The sequence below is a fragment of the Alternaria ventricosa genome (assembly GCF_023758065.1).
Source record: "Alternaria ventricosa strain BMP 2768 chromosome Unknown scaffold_29, whole genome shotgun sequence".
In the NCBI taxonomy this organism is placed as follows: Eukaryota; Fungi; Ascomycota; class Dothideomycetes; order Pleosporales; family Pleosporaceae; genus Alternaria; species Alternaria ventricosa.
This window is the reverse complement of record NW_026055709.1, coordinates 14,441-30,355: the sequence shown is the minus strand read 5'-3', so window position 1 is coordinate 30,355 and position 15,915 is coordinate 14,441. Positions and strand designations below refer to the sequence as shown.

At 53.1% G+C, this 15,915-nt stretch overlaps 9 protein-coding genes across 9 annotated transcripts; 5 read left to right on the top strand and 4 right to left on the bottom strand.

Moving 5' to 3' along the window:
- Nucleotides 1–301: 301 nt before the first annotated feature.
- On the top strand, nucleotides 302–2,655 carry PRP43 (DEAH-box ATP-dependent RNA helicase prp43; the record flags this gene model as incomplete). Its single annotated transcript, XM_049348210.1, has 2 exons — nucleotides 302–2,485; nucleotides 2,536–2,655. 2 exons carry the CDS (start codon nucleotides 302–304, stop codon nucleotides 2,653–2,655), a joined length of 2,304 nt encoding a protein of 767 aa, XP_049194589.1.
- A 371-nt stretch (nucleotides 2,656–3,026) lies between these two features.
- J4E93_010326 (uncharacterized protein) lies at nucleotides 3,027–3,833 on the top strand (the record flags this gene model as incomplete). The annotated part of the gene is made up of 1 exon (XM_049348209.1): nucleotides 3,027–3,833. One exon carries the CDS (start codon nucleotides 3,027–3,029, stop codon nucleotides 3,831–3,833), a length of 807 nt encoding a protein of 268 aa, XP_049194588.1.
- Nucleotides 3,834–4,178: 345 nt separating this feature from the next.
- Nucleotides 4,179–4,900, top strand: J4E93_010325 (uncharacterized protein; the record flags this gene model as incomplete). The annotated part of the gene is made up of 2 exons (XM_049348208.1): nucleotides 4,179–4,436; nucleotides 4,661–4,900. 2 exons carry the CDS (start codon nucleotides 4,179–4,181, stop codon nucleotides 4,898–4,900), a joined length of 498 nt encoding a protein of 165 aa, XP_049194587.1.
- A 629-nt stretch (nucleotides 4,901–5,529) lies between these two features.
- J4E93_010324 (uncharacterized protein) lies at nucleotides 5,530–7,063 on the top strand (the record flags this gene model as incomplete). Its single annotated transcript, XM_049348207.1, has 3 exons — nucleotides 5,530–5,779; nucleotides 5,841–5,961; nucleotides 6,019–7,063. The coding sequence occupies 3 exons, from the start codon at nucleotides 5,530–5,532 to the stop codon at nucleotides 7,061–7,063; spliced, it is 1,416 nt and encodes a 471-aa protein (XP_049194586.1).
- A 422-nt stretch (nucleotides 7,064–7,485) lies between these two features.
- Nucleotides 7,486–8,475, bottom strand: J4E93_010323 (uncharacterized protein; the record flags this gene model as incomplete). The annotated part of the gene is made up of 3 exons (XM_049348206.1): nucleotides 7,486–7,870; nucleotides 7,920–8,139; nucleotides 8,193–8,475. 3 exons carry the CDS (start codon nucleotides 8,473–8,475, stop codon nucleotides 7,486–7,488), a joined length of 888 nt encoding a protein of 295 aa, XP_049194585.1.
- A 539-nt stretch (nucleotides 8,476–9,014) lies between these two features.
- On the bottom strand, nucleotides 9,015–9,454 carry J4E93_010322 (uncharacterized protein; the record flags this gene model as incomplete). Its single annotated transcript, XM_049348205.1, has 2 exons — nucleotides 9,015–9,330; nucleotides 9,384–9,454. 2 exons carry the CDS (start codon nucleotides 9,452–9,454, stop codon nucleotides 9,015–9,017), a joined length of 387 nt encoding a protein of 128 aa, XP_049194584.1.
- Nucleotides 9,455–9,817: 363 nt separating this feature from the next.
- Nucleotides 9,818–10,274, bottom strand: J4E93_010321 (uncharacterized protein; the record flags this gene model as incomplete). Its single annotated transcript, XM_049348204.1, has 2 exons — nucleotides 9,818–9,968; nucleotides 10,021–10,274. The coding sequence occupies 2 exons, from the start codon at nucleotides 10,272–10,274 to the stop codon at nucleotides 9,818–9,820; spliced, it is 405 nt and encodes a 134-aa protein (XP_049194583.1).
- A 2,582-nt stretch (nucleotides 10,275–12,856) lies between these two features.
- On the top strand, nucleotides 12,857–13,992 carry J4E93_010320 (uncharacterized protein; the record flags this gene model as incomplete). Its single annotated transcript, XM_049348203.1, has 2 exons — nucleotides 12,857–13,041; nucleotides 13,089–13,992. The coding sequence occupies 2 exons, from the start codon at nucleotides 12,857–12,859 to the stop codon at nucleotides 13,990–13,992; spliced, it is 1,089 nt and encodes a 362-aa protein (XP_049194582.1).
- A 271-nt stretch (nucleotides 13,993–14,263) lies between these two features.
- Nucleotides 14,264–15,810, bottom strand: J4E93_010319 (uncharacterized protein; the record flags this gene model as incomplete). The annotated part of the gene is made up of 3 exons (XM_049348202.1): nucleotides 14,264–14,562; nucleotides 14,752–15,061; nucleotides 15,160–15,810. 3 exons carry the CDS (start codon nucleotides 15,808–15,810, stop codon nucleotides 14,264–14,266), a joined length of 1,260 nt encoding a protein of 419 aa, XP_049194581.1.
- Between the last annotated feature and the right edge of the window lie 105 nt (nucleotides 15,811–15,915).

The following is a 15,915-nucleotide window of genomic DNA, read 5'->3' as shown; positions in this document are numbered from 1 at the left end:
TGTTGCGGACTACCGCGGGGTCAGCAAAGTCGCGGATGCAATGCTGCGGCGCGCGACCAGGGATGCGGAGCGTGATCACAGCGACAGGAACGTGGAGTAGAGGGAAGGGGCCACCAGGGGTGGAGAAGGTATATTTACTACATGGCGGCGTGTGGATATTGCTGTGGTGCCTTGCAGCCTGTCGTCGATTGCGCCAAGCGCGAGCAGTCGCGGTAAGTGGAGCTAAGGGTCCGTCGCATAACTTTTTCTGGGACGGCGAGTGCAGGCGACACCGACACGCGCAAACACCGCCAGCACCACAATGACAGCCATGACGAAGCGCGAATACGGCGACGACGACAGTGCCCGCGTCAAGCGCGTCAAGACGGAATCCAACGGCGAGGGCAAGATGGACGCGGCGGCGAATCCGTACCTGGCGCACTGGAACGACGACAAGCCCGTCAAGAGCGAGTACAGCGGCAGCGGCACCGGCCTCCAGGGCTTCAAGAAGCATGCGACGACGACTGCGCAGGCCAATGCCGCCGAAGACGGCCCCAACAACGCCTTCACTGGCCGCCCGCTCTCGAGCAAGTACATGAGCATCCTCAAGAAGAGGCGAGACCTGCCCGTCCACCAGCAGCGCGACGAGTTCCTCAAGCTGTACCAGGAGTCGCAGATCCTCGTCTTCGTCGGTGAGACGGGTTCCGGAAAGACGACGCAGATCCCGCAGTTCGTCCTTTTTGACGACCTGCCCCAGCAGAATGCCAAGATGGTCGCCTGTACCCAGCCGCGCCGTGTCGCTGCCATGTCCGTCGCCCAGCGTGTCGCCGAGGAGATGGACGTCGAGCTGGGCGAGGAGGTCGGATACAGTATCCGTTTCGAGGACAAGACGGGGCCCAACACCATCCTCAAGTACATGACCGACGGAATGTTGCTGCGCGAGGCCATGAACGACCACAACCTCACGCGCTACAGCACCATCATCCTCGACGAGGCTCACGAGAGAACCCTAGCTACCGATATCCTCATGGGTCTGCTGAAGGAGGTTGTCCTGAGGCGGCCGGACCTCAAGCTCATCATCATGAGTGCTACGCTCGACGCTACCAAGTTCCAGAAGTACTTCCACAACGCGCCCCTGCTCGCCGTACCTGGACGAACCCACCCCGTCGAGGTCTTCTACACACCCGCGCCCGAGCGAGACTACGTCGAAGCCGCCCTGCGCACCGTCCTCCAGATCCACGCCACCGAGCCCGAAGGCGATATTCTGCTATTCTTGACTGGTGAGGAGGAGATTGAGGATGCGTGCAGGAAGATAAACCTCGAGGCCCAGGACCTTTCTCGTGAAGGTGGTGCTGGACCATTGGTCGTATACCCGCTGTACGGAACCCTACCGCCCGCACAGCAGCAGAAGATCTTCAACCCTGCGCCTCCGCCCGCAACACACGGTGGCCGCCCCGGACGCAAGTGCATCGTTTCTACCAACATTGCTGAGACATCTCTCACCATTGACGGTATCGTCTACGTCGTGGACCCCGGCTTCAGCAAGCAAAAAGTCTACAACCCCCGTATCCGTGTCGAATCCCTCCTCGTTTCGCCCATCTCCAAGGCCTCAGCACAACAGCGAGCTGGTCGTGCCGGACGTACGCGTCCCGGTAAATGCTTCCGCCTGTACACCGAGCAAGCCTTTAAGAAGGAGCTCATTGAGCAGACCTACCCCGAGATTCTCAGGTCAAATCTGGCTAGTACCGTTCTCGAGTTGAAGAAGCTTGGAGTCGACGATCTGGTACATTTCGATCTGATGGACCCGCCCGCGCCTGAGACCCTGATGCGTGCGTTGGAGGAGCTAAACTACCTGGCATGTCTTGATGACGAGGGTGAGCTGACCACACTCGGAGGACTCGCCTCGCAATTTCCTCTGGACCCCGCATTGGCAGTCATGCTCATCACATCGCCCGAGTTCTACTGCTCAAACGAGATCCTATCGCTTACTGCGCTCCTCTCTGTACCCCAAATCTTCGTCCGTCCAGCCAACAACCGAAAGCGCGCAGACGAGATGAAGGAGCTATTCGCACACCCCAAGGGCGACCAGCTTACCATGCTCAACGTCTACCATGCGTTCAAGAGCGAGGAGGCGCAAGCGAACCCAAAGCAGTGGTGCCACGACCATTTCCTCTCTTACAGAGCGCTACAACAAGCTGACAACGTCCGTCTGCAACTGAAGCGCATAATGGAGCGCGAGGAACTTGAGTTGATGTCGACACCGTTCGAGAACAAGAAGTACTACGAGAACATTCAGCGTGCACTTGTTGCCGGTTTCTTCATGCAAGTTGCCAAGCGCGATGGTAACGGCAAGAGCTACATCACCGTCAAGGACGAGCAGAACGTTCTGTTGCACCCCAGCACTGTTCTGGCAGAGGACAGTGAATGGGTCATCTACAACGAGTTCGTCTTGACAACCAAGAACTACATCCGAACAGTGACCTCCGTCAAGCCAGAGTGGCTTATGGTGAGTGCATCCTTCACTGCTCTAATGAACGTATTACTGACCTTTGCCAGGATATCTCACCAAACTACTACGACTTATCACAGTTTAAGAAGGGTGAAATCAAGACGGCTCTGCAGCGAGTGGTTACCAAGCTCCAGCGGAAGGAGGTAGAGAAGGGCGGGCGGAGATGATTGATTCCGAAAGCGAATGTAAAACAGAATTCGAGGGCGAGCTGAACATTGGTAGCATCATGAGCGTCGTATAGACGGCGCTCGTATCTGGTGTTATGTCGCTTGGCGTTAGGTATACTTGTGCATTGGATGACATGATTAAAGATAAGGACGCCGCCATGAGCGTTATTCTAATTGAATCCTTATGCATCTTCATCTCTCACTCTCCAGCTTATTTGCGGTATCGACTAACCGCATACACGCTAGCGTTGACCCCCACATGTCGGTATCTGCGCGTGCCGACATCTCCAACTTTTCTCAGCTCAGCATTTCCGCGACAACGCGATCGCAAACCACATTACGCGACGGAACAGGCTTGGTCTCTCTTGAAAATGGCCCCAGTACAGAGTGAAGACGCGTCTTTGTTCCACATCGAGCGCATATCGCAATACGTCTGCATCCCACCCTCATGTCTCGCGGATCCCTTCTCAGCAGTATGCGCAACAGTACTATCACCACTACTCCTCACGTACTTCCCACCTGCGAAGGGCGTAGTACTCGCATACGAAAATGTAGAGCTGCAAAGTACACCACCCGCCGTATCGGATCCGAAATCCAAGAACAAATCACAGTCACAACAACGAAGCGAATCCAATTCCAGCGACAATGCGCCTGCTGAGCCGTTGCTACTCAGGCATGTCGATGAATACGCAGCGCCGTTCCTTTGGGTCACAGCCTCTTTCATCGTGTGGCGGCCAACCCGAAATGCATACCTCACCGCGCACATCACCGACCAAGCGAAGACGCATCTCACACTCGCACACCTCAACACCTTCCCTGTCAGCATACTCAAGGAATGTCTGCCCTCAGACTGGTCGTGGCATTCAGAAGAATCCGGTCAGACGAAGCAGGGATACGATGGCAAATTGTCGGACGAGGGGGGTTGGTGGGTGAACGGCGACGGTGAAAAGGTGGAGGGAGAGCTGCGAGTGAGGATACGAGACGTTGAGGGCAGAATGGATGGAAAAGGAAAGGGCAAGGGTTTCTTGCGCATTGACGGAGCGCTGGTCTCGGAGGAGGAGATCAAGGCGGCACAACAGAAGGCTGGCAAGGGGAAGAGGAAAGCTACCACGAGCGCGATGAAGGCACAACCACAAAAGCAGGCGGAGGGAGAAGTCATGGAGATCGATTCGGACTAGGTCGTGGGTGAAGGGCACAACACTGGTCTATTTGGTCGCAAACTATGCGAGATGCGCAGCATACCATTCGCATCAAAACGGCGTTATGGCGTTTAAAAACTACGAAAGGTGCAAACTCCAGCATCTACGATACCACATACAAATATAACAACCTTCATCAAACGCTCCACTTCCCGTCCCTCGTGAGCACAGACCAATCAGACAACGCACACCTCCGTCTCCCGCCGCAGCAAACCGCGGCAAGCATCCCCCATCAAACCCATCCCACCACCTTCCAACCTTCCCCCTCCCCTTCCCCAACCACCCACCCACACTCTTTCACCCCACCCACCGTACCACCGTATTATGTCTTCATCCAAGAAATCCTCCTCCTCATCCTCGCGCAAATCACGCTCCCACGACCCCATCTACGAATCTGGATATAGCAGCAGCAGCAGCAGATCCTACGGCACGACGTATAGCAGCATGTCGCCTTTCTGGACGATTGGCACGCTGCTGGGGGCGAGCAGTGTGGCGCTGGGTGCGTTTGGGGCGCATGGGTTGAAGAGTCGGATTAGGGATCCGGGTGCGTTGGCGAATTGGGGGACTGCGGCTCAGTATCAGGTATGTGAATTGTTCTTGTCTTGTGGGCGTTTGGGTGGGAGACTCTGATGATTGTGGGTTTTTGAACGAGAGGGTACCTTAGAAATTGCGAGTAGCTCGTCGCTCTGTGTCACCGCAGTCCCAGTGGATGGAGATGCATCCAGGCGCAAGATTCTTCGCATGGGACACCGCGTCTCATTCTATCACTGTGGAATATGGATACATGCTAACAACAAACTCAACAGCTCGTCCACTCCGTCGTCCTAACCATGACATCCGTTGTCGCGCCGCAAAACAAAATCGCCATGGCCCTCTTCACCGCCGGCATGACCATGTTCTCTGGAAGCATATACCTGCTTGTGCTAGATGCGAAGAAGTACAAGCAACTGGGGCCTGTCACGCCAATTGGCGGCGCTTGCCTTATCGCTGGCTGGCTGGCGCTGGCCGCAAGGGGAAAGATGGTCAGGCTACCTAGGAGCGCGTGATGGATGAAGACAAAGGATTGATGGACCGCGAAATGGACAGTTGTACATACAGTCGAACAAAGCCTGTAGGTCTGGCATATTACGAGATGCATGAGATACTTGTTTACGAGCATGATGAACGACAATACATCGCTTCTGGCAAATTCTACAACGAGTCAAATCCTTCACCGTGCAGCATTCCTTCACAAACACATCGTGAGATGAAAATAGCTACACCGGTCCTTACGCGCCACCGCGCCCACCACTCGCGGATGACTAGTTTCCGATCAAGATCTTTAGCCCCCATGACTCGAGACGAGCCGCACCCCACATTTACAAGCCTAGAACATCATCTTCAACGTCCACCCCAACCAGCTATGTGCTGGCGTCCCGCTCAAACACATTCTTTCACGTGTCGCATATCCAAAACGCTGGTTTGGGTCGAAATGACCGTTATGGCCCCCAAACAGTTCCTGTTATGACACGCTCCGGGACTTGCCCCCCACTTAGACATGCATGTCGTGCCGCAGGAAGCGGCTGCATGGCATAGCGGCTTTCTGCCTTGTAAGAGAAGACTGCTCGGGAACTAGGGTAAAAGCAATGTCTTTCCATGCGCCAGTATCGTTCCTTTGCTCACATTGCCGTACACCATGGAAGCAACGAGCATTGAGACATCGTCAACAACATGGCTGCCATCAGCGCGCCATATCTTGGGTCTCGCAGGCCTTTGGCTGGTGTTCCAGGTGCTAGAAGCCATCTACAACATCTCGCCGCTCCACCCGCTGAGTTCAATCCCTGGACCAAAATTAGCAGCAGCGACATACCTGCCCGAGTTCTACCACGATGTTGTCAAGTTTGGCTGTTACACGAAGGAAATCAGTAAAATGCATAGGGTTTATGGTGAGCTCATCACTAGCTATCTCAGACCAACTCGCGAGCTAATCAACGACATCACTATCAGGCCCCATCGTGCGAATCAATCCCAACGAAGTCCACTGCGACGACATCCGCTTCGCAGACGAGATATATGCAACTGGTAGCCGAAAACGCGACAAGCCAAAGCATCAAGTCAATGGATCTTCGTAAGCCACTAATTGCACACATACATGCCAACCATATAGCTCCCCTAACCTACCCAGTATCTCATTATCCGGCTTCGGCACCATCGACCACGACCTCCACCGACTCCGGCGCGTGCCCCTAGCGAAATTCTTCTCCAGAGCCATGATAACACGGCTCGAACCCGAAATCCACAGCCTAGTCCAACAACTCTGCGACAAACTACTGCGGCAATCCGGCGACAACGAACCCTTCGACATCGCCATGGCATACAGCTGCTTTACTTCCGACGCCATCTCCAGCTACAGTTTCGGCGAAAGCTTTGGATTCCTCGACCAGGAAGGGTGGTATCCGAATTTCCGAGAGCCAACAGCCGCAGTGCTTAGACCCGTTTTTGTGTTCCGGTTTTTTCCGTGGACGAGTAAGAGTGCGGCGCTCGCGACGACTTTTATTGAGTATTTGCCCAAGGATATTGCGTTGATGGTTAAGACTTTGCAGGTTGATTTGCCTAATAGAGTGCTCAAAGCGAAGGCGGATCTTGACGCGGGAATCACGTACGATCGACCAACGATCTTTGCTTCACTTTTGCAGTCCGATCTTGGTGCCGGGGATAAGGGCGTGGTGCGCCTAGTCCACGAGGCACAGGCTGTACTGGGTGCCGGCACAGAGACCACGAGTTGGGCTCTGGCCGTGATGACATACCATCTCCTAACCAACCCCCAAATCCTCGCTAAACTCACCCAAGAACTGCAAACCGTTGTCAAAGACCCCCAAAACCTCCCCGGATGGACTGTCCTGGAAACACTACCCTATCTCGGCGCTGTCATTCAAGAAGGACTGAGACTATCCTACGGCGTGTCTAGCCGTACTGCGAGGATTCCAACGGAGGAGACGCTGCTGTACCGTGGCGAATGGAATAAGAAGCCTGTTGAATACGTTCTTCCCAAAGGCTATGCAATCGGCATGTCGTCGTACGTTACACATCACGATGAACGCGCTTTTCCTGACTCTTATGCTTTTGCGCCTGAGCGGTGGTTGGATGAGAATAATCAGAGGAGGAAGGAGCCGGAGCGGAGTATACTTTCTTGGTCGAAGGGGAGTCGCTCTTGTTTGGGGAAGAAGTAAGTGGATTGTGATTATCCTGAGTTGGAGATGGATTACTAACGTTGATCTTGTAGTCTGGCTTTGTGTGAGCTCAATCTGTGTCTCGCTGCTACGGTGCTGCGTGTGATACCGAAGATGCGATTGTTCGATACGACGGAAGAGGATGTGGCGTATGATCATGATATGTTTGTGCCGATGACGAAGGATCATAAAGGTGTAAGGGTTACAATCGAGTAGTGTAATAGAGAATCACTCCGTAACTGAAATGTGTTAAAACGGTCGACGCATAAGGCAAAAGTTTCCTGTTCTCGTTCATTAACAGATTCCGGATATCGCTTTTGATATGTGGTATCTCATACTGAAAATAATCCCTTGCGCCATATATGCGTTCTCCTCTTCTTTTCTCCACACGAAACACGCGCTCTGGCTCTCTCCGATGCCCGCTACAAATACTCCTTCTTCCTTCCCGTCCTCGTGTACTGGTTGAGATGCCACTCAACATCCCCCTCCTTATTATCCAGCGTACCCGCCCTAATCTCAAACAACCTCATGCTCATCCTGGGCCCCACCTCCGCCAGCTCCACAGACTGGTACCCCGTTTTGACAAAAACATGGTGCCGGACCTCAATCGTATCCTCGATGTTCTTGAACGTGACGACGCGGTTTCCTACTTTGGCGGTGGCTTCGCGGGGCGGGAATAGGTGTTTTAGGATCTGGACGCAGCGTTCTCCTAGTTTGGTGCTGAAGCCTTCGAAAATTAGGTGCGGGTAGGATTCGGAGACTGTGCCACGAGAGGCGTTGGGGATGTCAGCGCGGAGGACGACGTTACTAGGGTTGTGTCAGTAGATAGACGTGGAATTGCGCCGAGTTATCTTACTGTAATGAGAAGCTGGCGGTTGGACCATGGGGAAAATGCGATACTGTCAAGGCAGTGGGTGTTCCTCTGTGTTCGTGGAGAAGGACGATGTCGCTCAGTCCACCTGATTTAGCGCTTTCGACGAGGTTTGGTAGGACCATGTTTCCGCGGTTCAATCGTATCGACGTAGGTAGCAGTAATCTGATTTCCTTGGCGAAAGTCCCCAGTCTACTCGATGGATCTATTTCAGCGTTAGTGTTGTTCTGCCTTCCTAGCTTTTCCAGGCTCTTGTACCTCTCGAAGTTGTGACCAATATCCTGGGATCCACCACGCCCGACAACTGCGCATACTCGTCGTCTAGCCCAAGCTCTTCTTCTGTCGTTCTATCCGCTCTGCTCTCATCGTACTTGAAATCCTGTCGTAGGTTCTGGTCGTTGGCCACATCTTTGGAGAGTGGCTTGCCGCTGGCGAGCGAAGCTTTTAGCGCTGCTCTTTTCGAAGCGAGTTCGGCGTCGCGGAGGGTAAGCGCGCGGCGGTAGAGGTAGTCGCGACGTTCTCGGGCTTGTTTGCGGATCATGTTGGCGGTATGTGGTGTGTAGTGAGTGGATTATCTGGGGCGCATGTGGGAAGTTGGAAAGTTCGCGACCGAGCGACGAAAAGAAAAGTGGGTCGCGATGCTTATCGATAAGACCACCCCAATGCGAATACCTCAGACTCCCGATTTCACTGAGCAGACATCATCAAAATATACAATATCATCAGTTCGTAAGCCCCTCTGTCGTAACATACAGCGGTTACCTCCAAGACATGGCTCAATTATGTACAAGAATGTCAACTTTCATGCCCGCCTTCTCCCGGTAATCCCGCTCTCCTTCTTCATAAACCTCATGCAGTACTAGACATATTCTGGCCAAAGGAATACTCATAGACCCAAGCTCGAAAACAAACATCCAATTCAGATCTTACGCAATTATACACTACAATGTCCGGGGATGGTTCGCTGAACCCTCATTCACTACTGCAGGTGTGGTCAGCAAGCTGCGACATCAAGTCCGTTCCTGGACCACACGTACCATCAGAACATCCACATGCTACTATTCATCGCTTTTCGCTCACTTAAGCTCTGAAGCTCTGCCCTCTCCGCCTAGTCAGAGACTCAATCTCCGACTCCACATCCCAGCACTCGTAAAACGCAGCCCAGTCACCCACAAAGTCTCCGTCTACGGGGCCATAGTATTTGCCGATGGGATACCCAACTCCGCGAGTGGATTCGCTGTAGAAATTGCACGTGGTACCTGAGTCTACGTGGTAGCTAACAGGCTGGATGTAGTAGCCATCTGCTCTGTCCTGAGTGATGACGCGGATGTTGTTTTGGCCGGTGGTGTCGAGCATGTAGGTTTTGCCGTTGCAGTCGGTAACGTGGGCGACGGGGCTGAGGGTGATGTTAGTGAGTGAGGTTGAGGCTGAGCGAGGTTTAGTACTTACGCAAGGGCTTCAGCAGCGATAGCGATGGAAGAGGTGAGCACGGAAGCGAAGATGAAAAGAGTGGACAACATCGTGGGGAACTGCATGGTAGACGAGCGATTCTTGGGTCTTCACTGCAGGAGAAGGACTGTGACTGCAAAGAGGTTTATAACCCAATGGGTCAGGAAGACGATTGCCGTTGTACTACTACTCCAGCGTTGCACAAAGTTCTCGACCGTGATAGCGCCTTCCCAACACGAGCCCGTTACCGTGGAACGCGAGATAAAGCAAACAGCAAAAAAACAAAGAACATGTCTTAGCGCGCTCTGGAAGCTACAACGCGGCCTCCAAGTAGCTAGTTCGCTGCATGGACTGTATGTATTCGGCAAACTGGAAAGGTTTCTGACGCTACATACCCCAACATATATAGCATGCGCACGCTAGCATTCAGCCTTTCAGCCTTGAGTGAGGGGTCCAGGCGAGCAGCTGTAGTAGTTGGGCGCTTTCTTCCAACGTCGCTCTTCCTTGCTTAGAAGCCCGCTGCAGCGCGAGAACTGGTCGATGTGTTCGTCGCCGCCGTTGTTGCATGTGCCCGAGTCGACGGCGCTGAGATGGATTAGTATACACGCGTATGTTGTTTTGATTTCGCTCCACCTACTAGTACAAGTAACAATCGCAGTTGAACGCCTTGAATCCGGTAATCTCCTTGTGGTCTTTGACGGGAATACAGCCACCCCATTCAAGACGCTGGTGTACTTTATCTCCGATCCAGGTCTCGGCGCAGATATCTCCTTGTGTGTGACATTCGTCACGTGCGGCGAAGACGCTAGGGCTCAGGCGGGAGGATGGAGGGGCGGCAAGAGTGAGTGAGAGGAAGCCGAATAGACTGAGGAAGGAGTAGAAGTGATACATGTTGTCGGGGTGGTCAGGAGTGAGCTGTCGGAAAAGAGGGGACGGTCTGGTCTGTTGGGAGGAGCGGGAGAGGAGCGGGAGCAATCCGCGACTCCTTATATCAACGTCCGGGAATGCGCCAAGCCGGTGCGTGAATCACTTGAGGAATGCGCGAACGTACCCGGTGAAGGCCCGGGCCGCGCCTTCCACGCCGTGGGTCCAAAACGTGCGGGGAGCTACAAATTCGCTCTTGCGAAAGAACTGATCAACGCTCGCGTATGTACGTGTATATTGCCAGCTCATCAATCGACGCACCTGTGTGGCGTATCTGGGGGCCGACGCTCCTCCTCGAACGTCAGCTCCAACCACTTCAGACCCCACTCGTATCGGGGTCTTTGAGAAATCCGTGCCGCAACGATGGATGTTCGCCGGCGCCTGAGTGGAGCGTGAATGGGTTCGCAGTCTGTCCTCTCGATACGCGTGCGGATGGCAACACGATGAAGGTGCCAGGCTGTTGCATTACGAGTCGATTGTAAGCGATCCAGGCTAATGTATCAGTCACGCACATACGTGTAGCCAGACAATATGACGAAAGAGATGTTTTACTTTGCTGAGTGAAACATGGTTTGGCCTACCAACGCCGTTAACATACATTATCGCTAAGAAGCCACCACCAATATCAGCACTGCCATGCTGATACGACACCCAAAGATGTGACAACCGCCAATGATTCCGGCCGCATCCAAGTCCGCCATGATGCTATTAACCCAAGGTTGCACACTTGTACCACTTGGGATTGGGATTCTCGAAGCAGGGTTCTTCGCCGGGTTCCCCGGTGGGTCCTTCATACATAGGGGAATTGGTCGCTCCTTTGCAGTCTTCCTCGCTCCTGGTAGTTGTCAGTCACTGCTTTGGTCTCACCCGAGCACGATCTCCAAAGATCAAGTAGTCGCCAGGCGTAACAATCGTCTCATGCAGGTAGGGTACCGATGGGTACGTAGTCTTTAACCATGGTTGTGGTCCCACTTTGACACAGCATCGGCCGATGTGTATCTCTCAAAGTGTATTGTACTTACAGGTGGAATGAACATTCACAGCCCCCAAACAAGCTATAGGCGTACGCATCTTGAAATCCCGGGATAGTCTCGTTGTAGTAGATCGCTGTACACTCGGCTACAGCCGGGGGATATGCGGAAATACCGGCATAAGCGCTGCTGTTTCGAACGGTGAGAACGTAACCGCAGTTGTATGGCTCGCCGTAGAGTTCTGAAGTAGTTGTCAAAGGAGCTGAGAGTGCGATGGGCAAGCTGGAAAGCAAGCTTGTGAGGACGGTAGCTAGATACATCTTGAATTTTGGTGAGTTGCGCTTCGATGAAGACAGTATATAGAATTCTTGTTGTCCTGGAGGCGGTTTGGTGTGTAGAGTGAAAGAGTTCTGAACAAGTTATTTGAGCGGCTTCGAGATCTCTTCGTTGAATAGGTTAGATGAGCTTGCTTGCTCTGTGCCTTAGCAGAGAGGATGTAAAGCAGGCCTAAATACCACATGTGAATCGCGATGAGCTCATCTCACCATCTTCGCCAGTGGTAACCGAGCTGTCAAAATGCAAGATCCCGTCGTCAGCATGGCTTTTGTACCCCCTTCTCTGCCTATTACGGACGTTGAGCGTTGCACACATATACCGATCTTATGTCACCTTCGCCTTCTTGACGAATGCGCCCACGACGGTGCCCTATCAAGCACGGTCAACGCGATCAGGAGCCATATGCGCAATATGTCGGTCAAGCCGAGTTGACGTGTTCGGAAGTAGGAGCAGCCTGACCGCCGAACCGCGCCTCTACGGTGCGACGCTGGAATGTATTCGAGACAGTAGTAGCAGTAGTATGGCGCAATATCTGTGTCGATAACATAGCTTTGGTGTGCTTGGCGCGGTTTGCTACTTCTTCTTTGCAGGATCGCGATCACCGATTGGCCGTCGGCAGCGGTGAGTATAGCTAGAGGTGTTACTGCAACGGTATGACGAAAGAAAACGACGAGAAGTAGCGCTTGATGCAGTCGTACCAATCCTCTATACGGATGTATTACGAACAAGTTTAGCAGCATCAGTACGGATGCAGCTGGAAACGAAAAGCGGTATGTTACAGTGTATGCCGTGTTCTAAATATCCAGGATATGGCGTTGAGAAGAATGGGCATGTGCCATCGCACATGAACCATGAGCTCGTAGCCAGCAGGTAACATCCCGAGATAGTCCTGTATTTTAACATATTTGTGGTAACTCACGCCGATCGATATCAAGAATGCAAGATAGTGCATACCTGTACGGCGGTACAGGCCAAGAATGGCGAGCTTGTTTGTGTCAGGCTTCGGACGAAAACTTCATGCCGAGGAGATCGATGTGACGTGACGCGCGGATTTGACGGCATAGTGGAGGTGGTCAGGAGACGTGGAAGGAAGACGCATCAATGTTGGAAGACGATAAGGAGGGGCGGCCTTAGCGTCCACGTGATAGCGCGCGATCTCGACGACGCGCCAACTTTGAACATGTCGACAATGGACCAAGATCCCGAAAGCACATCCGACTCCAATTTTGACAACCTTCCAAAATGAGCCGCGCAAGCATAGAACAAGCTCTTACGGGCTTGATACCCACATTGAGCGGCCCACTGCCACCCGAGCTGATAGAATTGGCGCTTTCTCTCCTCACGCGTTCGCGAAGCGTTGCGACATCTATGAAGCCAGATGAAGAGATCGCACGACCATACGCATGTGCGCAATTAGCATGCGAAAGGTAGGGAATCCGGACTACGCATACGTATCTGATACTGACCCTTAAAGGCTAAAGAAGCGTCTCAACCTCCCTACCATCGCATCACGACCGCCCTGTCCCCCACGGATATACAAGAAACTATACAACTACCTCAGCAGCGCACTCCCCGACAGTACAACCCCTCGCGAACCAACAACACCGAGCAAACCAAAAGCCTTAGCCCCCGCATCAGCACGCAACACACCAAAAACGCCGTTGAGCGCGAGGAAAACACCGAGGACTGCAAGGAGGCTCGATGACAACAATGGCGAAGCACCAGAATGGGTGATGCCTACGATACGCTCCCTGGCTAGAACCTTCGAATACACCAGCCTGATACCGCACGTATACACAGGCGTAGAATCCATCTACCCTCTGCTATCCCGCATGTCCGCCGCCGTCGCCGAAACACCCAGCAAGCGACTGAAACGAACTACAACCGCCAATTCGTCATTGGGAGAAGTCAGTGACACGCGCGTACTCAGCCTCATCGTCGTGGTGTTTCTTCTCGTATACTCGCGCATGAAGGATATCGACGTTTCCATACAACAATACAACGAATGGCTAGCCAAAGCAGTGAAGGCTGTTCTGGTCCTCCCTGCTACAAAGGATGTAGAGGATGGCGAGATACAAGCCAAGATCGAAGAGACGATGAAGATGGCGAAGGAAGAGGGTTGGCTGCAGATGCAGTGGTTCGATAGCGTGAAGCCGCAGGGTGATGGAGAGGAGATGGAAGGTGTGGAGATGGGCGATAGTGCGGCGGCGGGTAAGGCGGAGGGCATGGGACTGAGATCCGGGGGAAGTGATTATATTGGTCTAGGGACGATGATGCAGGACGCTACCGATTATTTGGGGGAGCGCCAGCAAGAAGATTATATAAGATGGAAGGAGGATATACTAGCGAGGGTACGTGGACTCGAGGGAGCTGCCTAGTGGCGGGATTTGTGTTGCGGAAGACACGTCACTAAATGTTGAGAAGTGTATGCTTCCAAAGATGATGTATCCTCCTGGCTCAACAATAATTTTGCAGAATACGACACGAATTTGAGCCTTCCTAGGATGCTAGTGTCATACGGCAAGAGATCGAAGCAAGTGTCATTGGTTTCTGGGGGTATCCGCACTATGTCCTACGCACATGTCTACTCACACAAAGCCCTCCGTCTCCCTCCAGCCACGCCCATCCTTCCACACGCCGCACCCAGCTCTAGGCCATCATGCTATGCATGCGAACCAAATTTGTCCCGTTGTTCCTGACGCTGATGAGCTTGGAGTCGATCCGACCAGTCTCCCTCTTGGCAACGGCCCCTTCTTCACTCGGCTCCGTTATCGCATCCTGTGGTACATCTTCAATGGCGAAGAAGAGGTGCATATTGTAATCGAGCCTACGGTTACTGCTAGGAGACTTCACATTGGTCACGACCGTCACCTTAGAGATGCGTTTGATGCCGAGATCGGCTTTGTGGGTCGCCAAAAAGTATGCTGCTGTCGCGCCGATGGGTGAGGCTGGAGGTAGTCAGTATAGTTTTGGGTAACAGCGGCGAGCTGAATATTAGGCCGGGAGGTCCTCAAGGATCTCCAGGGCATTAGATACGTTTACCAGGAGACAATGTATGCTGCAAAGGGGTATATGAAAGTGAGGTTATTTACCGATGAGTGCAGTGTATTCCTCAGTCCCAATTGGAAAAGCAGTACCTGGCCAAGGCGATAACTTTTTAACGCCTTTGTTCTTCATCGCCCGAGCGACTAGAAGACAGGTATCGGGATTGATGATATGTTGAGCGGCGTACATGCGGAAGTTCTTGATATTGGGGTTATCGCGAGCCCAAAAGCCCCAGAAGATGTCGGACGCGATACCAAGTTCGGGCAGCTCTCCGGGGTTTGCTGGCCGACCCCATCCCATCATACCACGAACAGCATGGCTTGGACTCTCGATGTTCTGGGCCATGAGGCCTCCGCCGTTTGCGCCGATGTTGACAGTGAACTCGTAAAAAGCAGCCGTTCCCTGTTCTGTGTCAGCTGCGTACTTTCAAAACGAAACAAATGCCTATTCCATCGTAGCCTTTGACAAATACAGGTGCAGTTAGATCGAGTGTGACATACCGAGTACTCCTTGCCCCCAACCCAATACTTCTGATCTTTGGCATATACCATTTCATAGTTATTTGGGTTATTCGGGTATAATCTCAAAGTTTCGTCATAGTGTGTAATCTTGAAGCATTCGTTGCTCCCGTGCAGACGGTCGCCTTCGTCGTCAAACTTTGGTTGCGAGTCGAGACCGTGGCCTTCAAACGCCGTTCTGAGCCCCATAGCTGTGAAATCGGCGTCCCAACCCTTGTCAATGTCTGCTTCGTGCCAACCCCATAATGGAATCTCAGCTCTGAGCTCGCCGGTCCATTTGCTCGCTGCGGAAGGCGGTTGTCTTGTATCTTTCGAGAGCCACCCGGCGCCTCTGTCGGTGGCGTCCATGAGACACGTCAAGTGATGTCCCTTGTCCAGGTACTTTTGCCATTTAGCGTCATCGGCCCAGTTGCCTGGATTGAAGTCGCCGCCATCGGTACGGGGAGCGAGAGCAGGAGGAGCGAATTCCGGAGCATTGAACTCTGGAGGGCTGAACTCTGGAGTGCTGAACTGGGGAGGAGCGTCCGAGGAGTCGATACCGAAAGTTCTGGTAGTCACGGGACTGTCGATATGTCTACCGATAACCAAGGCGACGAGGGCGATAGTGACGCCTGGAGTGATTCGAAGCCTCATAACTGAAAGTTTTGAGGTGGGTTGTGTGACGTTGCCGAGTACCGGTGGTGCGAGATAGACAAGGAAAGAGCGTTTGTCGCCCCGTATACGCTAACCGCACCCAGC